The following is a 16,195-nucleotide window of genomic DNA, read 5'->3' as shown; positions in this document are numbered from 1 at the left end:
CGGTTAGGCGCGGTAAAAATGCTCTACGTATCCCGGCATTTAAGGTTCAGAGACATTTGCCGCCACGAGATTATCGTTCTGCTCATGCGCGAAAATACACGAATATTTGTGCGAATGATGCATAGACCACATTAAAATCCGCCTCTTCGTTGCTTTATTTTAGCTTTCATTTAGTAATAGTTTGGGGCTGCAACCACAGACGGAGCCTGCCGGCGTGAACCGGAAGTTGATGAGACTATACCGTACCGCATTCGCGGAGCACAAGAATGCACACGGGCGAACGTTATGACACCTGACTCAGTGCCCTAATGGGTCCCACAGGACAGCGTAGCTCCATTAGTACCTTAACAAAAGGCAGCTCACGCTGCGGAAACGAGGAGGATAGCCGACGGTATAACGCGAGGGTTCTCACTGCGCACGCAAAATCTAGTTCGAGGAGAAAAGGAGTAATACCAGCCAAAGCGCTATACCTGGTCACAAGGCTGTCGAAAAACTGCGGCATCATTGAGATAAGCTCAAAGGCCAGTGCGTCAACAGGCGGCACACAGGAAGTCGGTCGAGTTAAGGAAAAAAAATAACGTTTAAAAATGAAGCACATATAAGGCGCTAAGAGACGAAGCGTGTCAGCAGAGCGTAAGGGCTATACGTCGTGTGCTAAACAAGCGTAAAACATATTTAACGCTGCTGAGTAAGCCACTAGCCTATGCTCGAATAGGAAACCTAACACCTTGTTTTTATCATAATGACCCCAGTCTGGCATTTGACATAACAGTTCAAAAATGCAGAGTTGTGAAAAAAACAACAAAAAACTCTGCAATAAATCTAGCTTGAAGCATAGGCCGCAACCCTCTTGTTTTAGCGACGCGCACTAGAGGCGTCGCACAAGCCACGCTCTTCATAGCAGTTGGGGCTTCCTCGAAGCCATTTTTAGGTTCCGCGTTACATTACGTATCCAGGTACTGGTGTGGACAAAAGTAAACGAAGCACGCTATTTTCTTCTAAAATTCTTCACGGTTTTTGTAATTAAAACTGGCAGCCGTATGTGCAAAGCGGTAGTAAACATAGGTGCGCTTTCACTTGAATATTTCCTTATCTCCAGTTCAGAAGGCGTGATCTTAATTTCAATAGCAAATCATGCTCCGTTTACTTATATCCGTACCTGTACATTACACAGGAGTCTTCATGAATATTTCTATTTTACAACGATAGCAGAGCATGCCACTTAAACAGGTGATATCGGTGCTTCTACAGCTGCTGGACTATTAAGAGTGTAAATGGAAAAGGGAACAATAGGGCCATTTGTTTAACCTACACCAGCTACACCAGTGTAGGAAATCTCCTATACCTACAATGGATTTTTGCTGCACTGGTGTAACTGGTGTAAGTTAAACAAATGGCCCTAAAAACTTACCTCCGTGTTGCAAAGCTTGTGCTCCAGCAAAGTTCCCGTACAGTTTGACCACGTAGAATCGGTCGCAATGAATGGGACCCTGAAATAGAATATATAGAAAAGATGGCTATGAGTTCTTCTGTATACCAAAAGGGCCCCGGTACATTCTCAGTTACAACGAATACCTTGCAATAGTATCTTACAAGAAGCGTCTGTGTTCCTCCAATCACATCATCAACCCCTGCCCCTAGTTGACGTCTCTTCTGGCCACATAGCCCCGCCAGCAAGTTATGACTAATCTAGTAGCTTGAAGCAATGGCCAAGAGACTCCTGGATTAAGGGTGGTCGTGTGTTGCTGACTGCTTGCCAATTAAATCGTCTTTTCTCCCCGGAAAAAAAAGTAAAAGTTTGAATCTATAAAAATGAAAAATGGAAGCTACCATACTAGCAATTTACATTTTCAAATAAAGTCGTTCCCCTGTATTCATTTCACTACCATCCCGGGAAATTGAATTGCTTCTGCCGACTTCTGGTACTATTTGGATGGACACGTTGAACGTATACTCTCATATGCGTGGTTGCTTACGTTACAGTCGCGGCTGTCTTGCTAGAACAAATTAAATATAAACGCCGCTGTAAGAAGCAGGAGCGCATTTGGTTTGTGACTAATACGCTTATCAAGCGTCATGTCTCTTGGCCATAACTTTCGGTGGTTAGCTGAACCCTACGCGTGTCCGCCGCACTAAAAAGTGAACCTATGGATCCGTCCATCAGAAAGCAAACTGTGAACATGTAACTCAAGTTTCTCAAGGAAGCGAGCCGTTGTCATACCTGGCCACACAGGACCGAGCCCTAGTAGTGACTCCACCACCACAGGTCCGGCTGCAGGGTGACCAGTAGCTCCAGTCAGACCACGATTGGTGGGAGGAGGATGACAATGACGATGAGGACGATCCAGCTCTACACATCTGAGTAAAAAAGAAAAAAAAGAAAGATGGGTATACGATAGAGGCTTGCGGCGCTGCATTGAGGAACCGACGCAGATTCTGGGTCGCTGTAACATTAAAACTTTGTCAGTCTTACATATTGCGTACATCCCGTGGATGAAACCATCTTCCTGCTAAAATTGTATCTATCAATGATAACGAACTGTTTCGAAAGTGTTTAGCTAACATTGTATGGTTAGAGGAACCTTGTTTTTATAACATCTTGATGCATTGTATGAATAAGTATTTAGTTAACATTGCATGATTCGGAGATACTTGTTTCATTTTATTATGTTTAACTACACTTGTTTATTACTATATATTTTTACCCACTAATGATTCTGGTCCTGAGGGTAAATAAAGCTCTCTCTGTGACCTCGTTCCAACAAGACTTTCAGGATGTACTCAAACGGGCGCATTGCACGCGAACAACATTACGAGATGGTTCATAAATGCTGAAATGCATGTCGACTCCATTAACAATAGCGATACAAGCACAACGGTAGTTTTAGCACATTCAAATGCTCCATAGAGCTAAGGGATTGAGTCCAGGTGTTACGTAACGTGTTGTTACTTACAGGGACCAGAGAAGGCTTGTGAGCTTAACGTTAAAGTTGAACAGGAAGACGTTCGAATTTTGCTGTGGCGGCGGTGTTGTGCTGTGTATGATATTAATTAGCTGTGAGTGATTTTAATTTCTTAATAGATGTTTTATAATTTCATATGACTGCACGACATTTATGAAACTATTTCAGCATATGTTTAAACGCGGAGTATTTGTTAGATACTGGTATTTTATTCCTACCATTTTTGATGCCCCAACAAAGTTGGGTAGATTAACAAATCTCATACACACTCAAATGTCGATATATGTGCCTTAGAAAAAACGGGAAAAAATGCTGCAGGGCTCCTAAAGATTCACGTCAGAAAGATATTTGGTTGAAGCCCGAGTAATTGTACGATGACGGCAACCCACCGGGAAATCCAGCTGGCTGATCGTTAACCAGGCTAGGAGTAGCGATGGTGACCACGACGTCCTCATTGCGCCTGGAAGAGGAATAGAGGTGGAGAATGGAAAAATGAGCTTTCTCTGACTAATTTGAATGGCGGCAGACATATTGTCTACTCTAAAAAAAGGTGCCTAGATATTCCAACTCGCAACTAAATGCACACACAATATTTAATGTGCCGAGCCTCACTTTTAACTCCCCATCTAATCCAACGGATTTGTTTCAAATGCAGTATCGAAAGAGCTTGCAGGATCATAAGTAATTTTGGCCTTACTGGGAGAAGTTCCAGTAACCAATGTCACGGATTTCATATCTCAGAGAGATACGAGTATGTCAGCTTCACCGTAGGGCAAAGTGATGTATTATTAAAGAAGCTTAATTTGGTTCATATCATTTAAAGTGTGAAAACGACTAGGCTATGAGAGACGCCGTAGTGGAGGGCTCCAGAAATTTGGACCACCTGAGGTTTTTTAACGTGCACAAACATCGCACAACACACGGCTGCCTTGCTTTTAGGTTTGGTTTGTGGGGTTCAACGTCCCAAAGCGACTCAGTCTATAAGAGACGCCGTAATGGAGGACTCCGGAAATTTTGACCACCTGGGGTCCTTTAACGTGCGCTGACATCGCACAGCACACGGACGCCTCTTCGTTTCGCCTCCATCGAAACGCAGCCGCCGAGGTCGGGTTCGAAGCCGGGTACTCCGGCACAGTAGTTGGGCGTCTTACCACTGCACCACCCCGGCGGGGTCGGAACGAAATTGCTGCTCAGCGGAGCAGAAGTAGCTGCCTGGCAGTTGGCAGTTGAGCGTACGGAGAACGAACATAGGAAGGCTAAACGTGCTGGGAAAGCTAAGAATAACCAGCTGAACCTTAGCTAACGCTACGTATATCCTGGCATAGCCGAGCTAAGCCAATACAATCTTGTTTACTAATGTTTTAAAGGTGACTGCAAATGGTAAGGATTTGAGTGCTTTGGCATAGTTGTATGTTCATTGCTTTCCCCTCATGCTATGATCTGTAGTAGATCGGAGTTCTATAAACAAGCAACTAAATAAATAAATAAACAATTAAACAAGTACACAAATAAATAAATGTTTGCTGACAGAGCAAGCCCGAATGTCACAAGGGCAGACTTTTTTTATAGTGAGTCAGGAAGCCAAGAAATTTCTTCATCACTACTACGCAAGTTATCGGTAACTGCGTTTTCATCGGCTCCATCGCAAAGCTGAATGCACTGAGTTGCACAATTGCTTTAATGTGTTTATGGAGCAGAAGAAAAAACAGTCACGCTGGAAAAATGCCGAAGCTTTAGAACCTAAGAAGAATCAAATGCATTTGTATTGCTTTTATGGAAAGTTTGAAGCTGGGTTTCGCAAGGGCAGAGGAACTAGAGACCAAATTGCCAACCTCCGCTGGATCATGAAAAAAGCAAGAGAGTTCCAGAAACCCATCTACATCTGCTTTATTGATTATGCGAAAGCGTTTGACTGCGTAGATCACAGCAGATTGTGGCAAGCTCTCCAAGAGATGGGAGTTCCAATTCGCCTCATCTGTCTCCTCAGGAACTTGTATGAAGGACAAGAGGCCACATTCACAACTGGGCATGGCCTTACTGATTGGTTTCCGATTGAGAAAGGAGTGAGGCAAGGCTGCATACTGTCGCCCTGCCTATTTAACCTATATGCAGAGTGCATCATGAGGAAGGCCGGTCTGGGCGAGTCTTCAGCTGGAGTGAAGATTGCTGGAAAACTTATCAACAATCTTAGACATGCGAATGATACCACTTTAATGGCAGAAAGGGAAGTGGAACTCAAGAGACTTGTGATGCGCGTACAAGAAGAGAGTGAGAAGTTTGGGCTTAAACTGAACATTAAAAAGACAAAGATCTTGGCGTCTTGCCCTATCAAGTCCTGGAGCATCAATGGACAAGAAGTGGAAGCTGTGACACATTTTCTCTTCTTGGGCTCCAAGATTACCTCGGAAGGAGACTACAGCCATGAAATTAGGGGACGCCTGCTTCTGGGAAAGAGAGCAATGGTTAGCCTTGACCGCCTAGTAAAGAGTAGAGACATTAGTCTGCCAAAAAAGATCCGTTAACTCGTGCTATGGTCTTTCCAGTTGTCATGTATGGATGCGAGAGTTGGACTGTGAAAAAGGCTGACCGCCGAAGAATTGAAGCGTTTGAATTCTGGGGCTGGCGAAGACTCTTGAGAGTTCCTTGGACTGCCAGAAGATCAAATCAGTCGATATTGTCGACCATAAACCCTGACTGCTCATTGGAGGGTTAAATTCTAAAGTTAAAGCTCAGCTACTTTGGTCATCTGATGAGAAGAGAGGAGTCGCTGGAGAAAGATTTGATGTTGGGAAAGGTTGACGATCACCGGAGAAGGGGTCGGCAGTGAACGCGATGGTTAGATGGCATCCTCGAGGCACTGCAGATGAAGTTATGTGATGTTAGGAAGATAGTGAGAGACCGGAAAGCGTGGCGTAAAATGGTCCATAGGGTCACGAAGAGTCGGACAGGACTGAACGACTGAACTGAACTGAACTGAACTAAACGGCAGCAGTAAAACATATAACTGTTTTACTTCTAGAATCTTTATTGCGTGGACAGACCACATATGCAGTCGGTAACAAAATAACATTTGCATTGGGTTCACATTCAGATTTTATGAAACAGCATCGAAGCAACCAGCCATCAAATAGGTCGGCGTGTAGTTTTCAGAATCAATATAATTCGGCTAATAGGTTCCTTCGTGGAGCGGTACTTTGACTTAATCCTAATGGTCTGGAACTGTCTTGAATACTTTGGTTTCTAGGAGGTTCTAAAAACAGCTCAAGATGAAATTATGTACCTAATGCTATTTAGAATGCTACGCACTCGTCCCAGCAGAGTTTTTGTTGGAGTGAAGTTGCCTTACCAGAAAAGCCGTCTCTCCATTAAGGAATATCAAAGATTTACAGCATTCGTAAACAAGCGTACCTTTACAGGCCGTGAGAGGAATAAAAGGGCTCCACTCATATTGGCTTGTGAGTGCCAGCCATCAAAAGCACTTGGTGATGTATTTCAAGTTAGCAGCGCTCACGCTCGGCAATAGTCGCCATAGCAACGCTGTCGCACATCTCTGTTATATGAAATGAAGCGTCTTCGGTACGTAACGGTGTAATACGATTTAGCAGATTGAGCTTAAAGAGCAGTTGAAAAGCTAGTTACTCAATCTTAAAAACGCGAAAAGGTCAGTTGTGTCCGCAACGCAAATTTTCGCTACTTTACCAGCATTGAAGATATAAGCGATTAAAAATGATGTTCATCCTTTGTCTCCTCAACCAAGCTCACGCCGGTGTGCAAGAAAAAAAAAACAAAAAAAAAAGGTTTCCATGACAATGATGGGGCGTGGTGCCCCATCCTGGCCGCTCAAGCTGGAGGCGTCCAATGAGCAGGCGCGCCCAGCAAGCCCGAAAGACGTCATATGGTAGGTCACCGCGCGGGGCGCGTGGGATGTGTCGCCCAGGATCGGTTAGGTGCTGTCGCCAGGAGCATTTTAAAAATTATTTGTAAACTATAGGCTCTACGCAAAGCTTTCTTATTTGACTAATACTCACAAAGACCACATCTACGGATTTCTTACATTATAATATTAGCGCAAGTAGCATTTCAGGGGCTTTTCAGCATTAATTACAGACCTCACAGACCTCAACACTAGTTACAAACCTCGCACCATTGGGGGGTGAAAGTATCCAGGACACGTGAGAGGCGCTGCGAGCATATTTTATTGTAATCGACCTGCGGCTTGAGCAGCTGAAAGTGTAAACGACGCGAGTGTTCACAGATGACACATGCGTGCCTTACATCGCATTTCACGTGTCCATGATACTTTTGTCAAAGACAATACATTATACAAAAATTCTTACTAATAATTGCTTTCCAAAAGGGTTTTCTTTTTTTGCGTACAAGTCACTACAAATTAGACTTTTTAACCTCGTGCTTAAGGTTTTGTAAACTTCTAGTGACGGCAGGTATGCTGCTGCTAGTACTGTTGGAACGCGTTGATCCTTGTAGCATCTAATTAGATTTCCGAAAAAAAGGGCTGTACAGCCACTCACCATGGTGCCTACTTATAATCTTGCACTTCACTATATCAATCGTCGCAGAAAAAAAGTAAAACGAAGCAAAGCTGTTAAAAGCTGAGTAAACACAGCCGAAAGCAATTGGCAGAGACGAGGAAGCCCACGGCCACTTGACTTTTCGATTTCGGGACAGCCCAACTATCCGCCTCGGCTATTTGCCAACGGCAAACACGGTCAACGCGGAAGATGTCAGCCGAAGAGCTGAGAACGGGACCTCGGCTGAAGTGGGCGGAGAAAGTAATGTGGAGAGGAAAGAGTGTCCGAAAGTATGGGAGCACAGACTGATGATCAGTCCCCGACGGGAAACAATAATCCGCTCACATCGACAGAGAGCAATCGAGTCCGTAATGCTATCACGCGACGATACACTCGGATAAGCGCAGTACACAGAAGCAACAAAATTACGAGCCAGAATGCAGAAAAATTATATCTGCTCTTGGCACTCCACGCGAAGGATCACGATGTTTGTTCATATCGCCGTGAGCGACTTTTCATCCATGTCTGGTGAAGTGATGGAAAGCATTGAGTTCCAGGAGGACTTTGATGGTGAAGCGACGCGGAAAATGCGGTTCGAGTCTGCGACAGTGGGATAATACAAAATTGATTCCTTTGTTTAATTGCATAGATCAGCGAGAAGACTATGAAGAGCTATAAAACGGGTCTTCATCAATCTTGTCTTGCAGTAACAATATGAAAGGCTACAAAAGGTTCGTGCTAAACGAACAGCACACACACATGGAACCAAAGTGAAATAGTGTTACTAAGAATTGAGAAAAAAAAAAGCAGATGACGCTAGTCCCGTCTAAATAGTGGATATCAGTTTTTGATATCATTTCAATAATCGACTAATTTCTCATTGGTTCCGACATCAGCGCAGCCGGAGGGCCATAGAAGAATGCGTCCTACCATTTATCGTACCTTTTAAGCCCCATGGCCGCGCTCGGGCGGATAATAATGAGTAATTACTCCCTCATCAAAAGGAACATTGGAAGAGTTTTCTTCAGAGGACAGAATGCATGTAAAGCGTCAGAAAGCAACTGTTAACAGGAATTACTCCGATCTAATGCTGTCAGCCTGAAGGCAGCTCATGCTATAAGGCCCCATACTTCAACAGCTGTACTTAGGCATCTTCATCGCTGGTATCCCAGTTGCTGTTATCTCCGGACTCAGCATCGTATATTTTGCCATGCACGCTATATGGGCTGGTGAAAGGGCAATGGTGAACGTCGAATTTCTTACAAAGCAATGAAACTGCGCTACAAATCGAAAAGACCGTGTTGTGGCAAGTCGGTCGCCAACGGCCTTAAGGAAGCCTCCTCACAGGTAAGCGGTAAGCTGACAATGTAAACTGGGACGGGCTGTGTGTTTTCAAGTGCTCTTCACGCTGGAGGCTTACATAACAGAGCCAAACGATAATATTCAATCATTCTGCTTCATGCAGAGCTCATGACGCATCAGTGAAGGTGCCGTTAAAGCTGTGGTATTGAAAAACTCTTTACCCTTTGTTGCAGTGCTATGGGTTGTGTAAACATCGAGAGATATTTGAAGAAAGTATTTGTACCGTCTCGAGAGGAGTACTATCTCGTTAGCGCGAAGCGGTGCAATTCAGACTCAAGTGGCTCACTTCAACCATTAGGTTTACTCTTTATGTGATGTCAGTCGTTTCAGTCACAACAAAAAGTAGAATAATTGATTTCGAGTGGATACAAATTGAAGCTGTGATTTAGACTAACTTTAGAACATTCTCGCGATAATTAAGAAAGTGAATAACTGCAAGGAGCAGTCGAAAGTTTGCGTATTCGGGAACGCTGCGTTGCATTGTTTTTTATACCTAGAACAAGCTTTTGAACTCAATGCTGTGAATTGCCGTTTGAGGTGCTACAAGAAGAGAGGAATTGCGGAAAATTAACACCAACAATAATTAAACAGGTCTTAGTGGGCATTTCAATGTGCCCACAATGTTAAATCGAAAAATACAATGCGCACCTCTTTTCTAAAGAACCAAATTGTTCAGGCTGACTAAAAAGGAAATTGATAATGACGTAAAACAATGAGTGAGAAGTTAGGTGTTGTAAAAGACGTGGTACATGGTTAGAAGCTTACGGTGGGGCAGAGATGTCTAATAGCGGGAACTTAAAGAAGCATGCTTTAAACAACTTAATTGAGCACCGTTGGAGCAGCAGTACACGGAGAAGGCAAAGACTGAAATGAATCATATGTCCTACAATCGGACGTATCCGCTTTCAGGCATGAATTTGACTCAAAAGTAAGACATCTCAAAGTGGCATACAAATGCGTCATGGGAAGTCGGCTGGTTTTCAAAAGGAAAACTTTTTGACAGTATTGAAGTGCACAGATATTTATTGCTCTTTTTCACGCACACGCACACACACTAGCAATAGTTTTCCAGAAAGTATCCCTCGCTCACTTATACATTGCCTATCACCTAGCAGAAAACGCCAAACCAAAAGAGGAGGAGGCGATTCTCTCATTTCTCTTGATTAGCGATGCTAGTAGTAATACCCAAGTGAAACCTAATTGCTCCGTTCTCGCTAAACAAAAGCTTGTGGAGAGAAAAGAAAGAGGCGCGTACACCACGACAGATGTCGCTGCCAGCATGCGCAGGAATTACGCTAAGCTGTTGGAGAAGAAACCTAGCGAACTAATCCCAACACTTGACGTAAGAGAAAGGAGAGCAGAAAAAAAGCCGAACTAAATTTCACAATCACCTTTTAATGAGTTCGGCTTATAAACTTAGTCGAGACAGGATGAGTATTATTGACTCAAGCGCCTAGAAAAAAAAAACTATGCGCTGGGTTGCAGCGCATTTTGTTCCCTCCTCACCTCGAGCGCAGCACCGCATTATTTCTCTCTTCAAACACGCAAGTCGAACAAAAATGAAACGTATTCAGGCAGGGACCTCATTAAGGCAACTGCGGTGGAGAACAGGATTAAAGAACCCTGGCTAGCAAATTAACGCAGCGACAAACACTGGAAGATTGCCAGCGCAGCTTTCAGGGAAACGCTCCAAGAAACAAACAATGTGCCTTGACGATCGGAGTTCGATAGATTGCTTGGAAGGGCCGGCGCGTCACTTCGTGCCTCCTTGGGCGTGTTCTCTAGAAGAGCGTGTCGCTTTCGGAACCCAGGCGTGACATGGGCCACGGCAGATTCTTACCCGGGCAACTCGGAACACCCGCCGGTCCGTGACGGAACGTGCGGCTCTGGGCTTGTCGGGGGCGCGCCGAATTTCGCCTCACCTCGTTCCGACTTAAGCAAGCACGCGGACGCGCGGCGCCGTCCATAATTAAGGGGCCGCCGCCCAAAACACCGCACGCTCAATAGCTGGAGAAGGCACAATACGAAGTGGCAGAAATCGCGCACGCCTTTCCACTATACGAGACGGAAGGAAGTATGGATCAGGACAAGAGTTTTCTATTTACTCGTTTATTTTGAAATAATTCAAGAGTTGATAATACAGTTCACTAGTACGCATTGTAATTTTATCTATCAGCTGAGAACGGCAGTTATGAACCGGTCAAATTATGCTTAGCGACAACCTTTAGCAGCCGAAGGCAAATTGCATGGTAAGAAAAAATAGTCAGGAACGCGTTCGTAAAGCCCATCTAGCATGTGACCTTTCCAGATTCTATTGCTTCATTGATGAACTTCGGTAATCCGACAGTAAATACAAAATGGGTTATTTACATAAAAATCGGCCCATTCAGGCAGATTTGAAAGCTTTACGCAAAAGATGGTAAGTGTGTGAAATAGTACCATAATACCATGGTGTCCCTTCAGCTTGGCTACTAGAACTATTACTTGTTTCCCTCGTCCTCGCAGGAAAAGAAAGTGCAGTGGCAATGATGGCAAGAACATAGGAAAGAAGGGAACGTACATATAGATCGCGCTTTTTTGTCGACTTGGTTTCCGCGATAACATCATTTCGCTCTGGAGTTGGGGCCAGCTAGTCCATTAGTTGGGTAACGTGCATCACGGAGGAACCTATTTACTCAGTAAAGTCAAAATGTGCATGGATTATTCACACAATATCGCTAACGCTAATTGTCTTACTATTACTAATTACTGCAGACCTCATCTAAATAATGTTGTAGGCTGTCGCTTCCGCTTCATAATTTATTTGTGGATTGGAGAGAAAAACCACAGTCTCGTCGAAAGAGTTTATAGCCACGTAGGAAGAATGTATAAAAAACAAAACAAACAAGAAACAAACCTAGATGTACATGCTCTTCACGAGAGATATTAAGGCTAGTATGTTCAGTTCGACGCGTTATCTTTAATGGGCGCAGCGCCTAAAACGTACGCATATTAGCGTCGTCCTGAAGGCTTATTTAACTTACAAAATAAAATAATCAGCTTCAATACGCGTTTCAGTTGTGTGTATGCTACAGGTAACTTTAAGGCTTGTAAATAATTAAGCGCCCTTTCTCCAGGAGATAAGACTGGCTGAGAAGGCTCTAAGAAAGCCGATGAAGTGTTTATTTTCCGAGTCGCTAAGTTTCGTTCATGAAAGTAAATACGGCTTGCTGGAGTCTTAACGTCGAGGTATTTTTTTAGTGAGTGCGAAGTTGTTTGTAAAGAGGGCAAGTTCAGTGCGAAAAAGCTGGCTTTAAGTTTTCATGGAACAATCTTGGCGCCTTAATGACCTTTTCGCCAAAATGGGCTTTAACATTTTCACCGGTCCCTAACTGTAGCAAGTAGCGCTCTACCGAGTGAGGATATATCCATTTTTTTCTCGCTTGTATTTGTGCCCGTCTACGTGGCGTCCGGTCCACCTATGCTGCTCCAAGCCGTGTGCGGCTTTAGCAGGCCTTGCTTGGTGTAGTGCGCCTGCAGGCGCGAAAGGAAGTAAGCAGCGCCTTCTAGGACGGCGCAATGCAATATGAAAAACAGCTAACTTAAGACGCGTACACCAGGCTATAACGACCACAGAAAACTTGACCAGAAAACTTGACCAAAAGAAACTTGGCCTTTTGGTATAAACATTAACTTGAGCTGGCTAAGAAATTTTCAGCAAACTAAGCTACCTGAAAAACATTTACAGCAAGCAGCTCATCTTACTCTATATACTTATATGCCTGTTTTGCACACAATTAATGCCTATTTTAAACTTTAATATTGCAACGCGTTAGACGCGCCGTCTAGACGAGTGAGTGAACTTGGCACATTCCTATTCTCCACTTCTTGCGAAATAGAAAGAAGATTGTGTGCGCAAGCAGTTGGAAGGCATGAGCAACTTTGAGACAGGAAATTTAAACTAGCTGACGTTCGCTGCTCGAAACAGCGCACGTGAAATGTGAGAAGAGAAATCTAATTAGGGAACGAATGCAAAGGAAAAGCACGCAAGCAGACCGGTATGAGACTGATTTGCATTCCTCCAGAGACCGCCGGCGTCGCGTGGAGGATGGAGCGCGTTCACTGAAAACCGAACTTTTCAGGAAGGTGTGGATATTGACGGCCGCAAAATATTCTTTTTTTTTTCTCCCGCTAACTTTTAATTCTCTCCCACAGCACCGACGGGATGAAGGGAAAAGCCAATATTCGGTACTCAATATTCGCTTTTTGCCGTCACTTTACGCAAGTTGACAGAACGCTCGCAGAATTGGGGAACGAAAAACGAACCGAGAAAAAAACGAGAGTATGAAAAAAGGACAAGTTTGTTCAGAGCGCTATTAAAAAGCACCTTGCGGGGAGCGAGCCCGTACAATAGTGTAAATATTTCGCTCCACTGGGCAGGGCCTCCACTTTCTCCGCTAGCGGTGACGCCATACATCACGGCGGCTGTGTGCGCGTTGAATTGGGAGCCCTGTTCAATATAAATGCAAAACTTCTCGGCGTATTTTTCCGATTGGCTGACGCCTAACCAAGCGGAGTGTAAATCTCTGGATTCCGGACACCGCGCTCGGGTGTTCGCTTGCAAAAGCGGTAAGAGAGCGCAACGCGCGCTCCGCTCGCTGCCGAGTGTACTCGGTGAAAAAAGTACGGCTCGCTGGCAGCATTGACGTGGCGGTTTAATAAACAGTGCGGATAAAGTGGCAGCGCCAGAGAGGAGGAGGCCTATAAGGTAGAAGAGGATTTAATACCGCCAACAAGCGAGATATATCGAGGGGGGTAGCGACACCAGATTTTGTGCATGGGCGCGGTGGTGTGCGAGGAGAGGAAGAAGGTGGAAGGAGGATAGCGAATAAATTCACTCCATCTAGAACACTGTCCAAGCAGTAGCATTTTCTTCCAGTTTCCACCGCTTGCCCCCGCACATTCGTCCTTTCTTTCATACACAAATTTTTGTTTTTTACTCAGAGTGCGGATTAGGAGCAAATGAGTTAAAATTGGCCCCGAAATTTTTTTCTTGCCGTCAACTTTCGAAAGACAAAAAATTGGCTTTTTCTGGTGGAAAAGGGAATGCAGAGCACATGGCGAAAAGAAGAGGAAGAGCTAAGTAAGCTTCGGTAATCTCTTGACGAAAGCAGAGCCCCGGCCGAAACGTCGGAAATAAACAATTGTTCTCGTTTGTGCACCCCTACCTCATCTTAAACATATTTCTGGATCCTGGAAGACTTATGAAATATCATATATATATATATATATATATATATATATATATTGTTACGATACGGCAGGCCGATGAAAACAGAAGAACAGAGGACAGAGAGACGGTCGATGACAGTGAGATGTTTAATGAAAATGTTGCCGGGCCTAGCGCGAGCGCTCCTGTCCGCGCCACTGCCCGCTTTTTCTTCCTTGATGTTGTCCGTAACATGATCCGGGGGCTTATTAGCAAACCATATCCCGTAGGAGCACTCGAGCAGACGACGCTCTGGCGCGTGGATGGATGGATGGAATATAGGAGCGTCCCCTTTGAAACGGGGTGGTAGCAGTAGCTATCATGCTCATTTTTCTCCATATATCTTAATTAATGATTTAGAATGGTTAACTAAACCATCATTCTATTTATTAAATTTTGCTCCTACATTACTAACATTATGTCACTTCTCTGCTTTTAAGCCACCAATCTTCCAGCCGTTTTTTGCTAGTTTCCACAGCCGGTTTATTCACTCGGTCACTGTTATCTATAAACCCCAGAGCTTCAGGAACAGTGATTGCGCCTGCATCAACTTCCGGATGGATACCATTGCATTCGAGTATAATATGGTCAATTGTTTCACGGGAGTTTCCACATACAGCACATGCGTCATCTCCATTGTTAAACTTCTTTTTGTAGCTGTGTGTTCTAAGGCACCCTGATCTAGCTTCAAAAAGTAGGGCACTGCCTCTTGAGTTAGCAAAGAAATCTTCCTTCCTGATCTGCATTTTCCACTTTCGGTATAATTCCACACTCTGCTTTTTTTCCATCGAATTTATCCAATTTTTACCTTCTGTGTTTTTCACCTGTTGCTTAATGCTCTTTATTTCTCCGTCCTTGTTACTAGCATACTTACTAGTTAGTTTCCTAGTTCTTTTCCTCCATTGTGAGTCAACGCTTTTTAGGTACAGGTATTTAAATACCTTAGCTGCCCATCTGTTACTGCCCAATTTCCTCAGGCGTTCCTCATATATTTTACTCTGAGCTTCCCATACTTCGAACGATGCCCAGCCCATATCTCCCTGTACCGCCTCGTTTGTAGTTTTGCCGTGGGCACCTAGTGCTAATCGTCCAACGGATCTCTGATTTGTTTCTAATGTCGACTGTACCTCTGATTTTAGGCACAAAACCGCATTTCCGAAAGTAAGTCCGGGCACCATAATTCCTTTCCAAATACCCCTCAATACCTCATACCTATTGTATCCCCACAATGCCTTATGCTTCATTATCCCGGCATTCCTTCGCCCTTTGGCCTTAAGTGATTGCTCATGCTTTCCAATGTATGCCAATCCTTCGTTTACCCATACCCCCAAATATTTATATTCTGCTACTCTAGGTATTTCAAGGCCTTGAATTTTAAGACCCTGATCAGTTGAACCGTTGAAAATCATCAGACCTGACTTAACTGCGCTGAAACTGAAGCCTAGAGCGTCCCTTTCGTCTCTTCAATACTTAACTAGAGTTTGCAATTCTTCCAGACTCTCAGCTAGCAGCACAATATCGTCTGCATACATCAAACCGGGGAGGCGCTGCTCTACCGCCTTTCCACCTAATCTGTATGACAGGTTAAAACCTAGGTTACTGTCTTGTATCCTCCGTTCCAGGTTTATCATATAAAGCATGAACAGCACCGGTGATAGAGGACAGCCTTGTCTTAATCCTTTGCATACTTTGACATCCTCCGTACTTCTTATCCCTTCCCACGTAATTTCTACTTTGTTATCCCGGTATATTTCCTGTAGGAACTCTATTATCTCATAACCGATACCTTCTTTTAATATGTTCCACAGGAGTTCCCTGCTTACGTTGTCGTACGCCCCGTTTATGTCCAGATTCCTCTGAGCAGCGCCACCAGGCGACAAATGGTGGATATATTGTCTAAACGAATAAGAACACATTTAAAGCCCAGCTTCCCCGTCATTTTGGTGGCGCAATGGATTAACACCACGCATGTCTTCACTGATGCCGCTTAAACATGCGTTCGACTCCTGTGTTCTATTTTTTTTTCTGAATTTTTTTTTCTCAATTGTCTTCACTGTAATTATATCCTGCCTTCAGTGCGTGTATGTTACCTT

At 44.1% G+C, this 16,195-nt stretch overlaps 1 protein-coding gene across 1 annotated transcript in view; it reads right to left on the bottom strand.

Annotated features, from left to right (window-relative positions):
- The window catches only part of LOC146198817 (ADAMTS-like protein 5), a 50,875-nt gene that overhangs the window by 18,291 nt on the left and 16,389 nt on the right, over window positions 1-16,195 (bottom strand). Inside the window, exons 2-4 of the mRNA XM_084594304.1 lie at window positions 3,353-3,423; window positions 2,222-2,358; window positions 1,412-1,490 (exon numbers count right to left, since the gene is read on the bottom strand). Coding sequence (XP_084450430.1) covers window positions 1,412-1,490; window positions 2,222-2,358; window positions 3,353-3,423 — 287 coding nt within the window. The remainder of the gene's footprint in view (window positions 1-1,411; window positions 1,491-2,221; window positions 2,359-3,352; window positions 3,424-16,195) is intronic.

This window comes from Amblyomma maculatum, chromosome 2 (assembly GCF_055883805.1).
Source record: "Amblyomma maculatum isolate TAMU_Amacu chromosome 2, ASM5588380v1, whole genome shotgun sequence".
Taxonomy (NCBI): domain Eukaryota; kingdom Metazoa; phylum Arthropoda; class Arachnida; order Ixodida; family Ixodidae; genus Amblyomma; species Amblyomma maculatum.
This window is presented reverse-complemented; position numbering and strand designations above follow the sequence as displayed.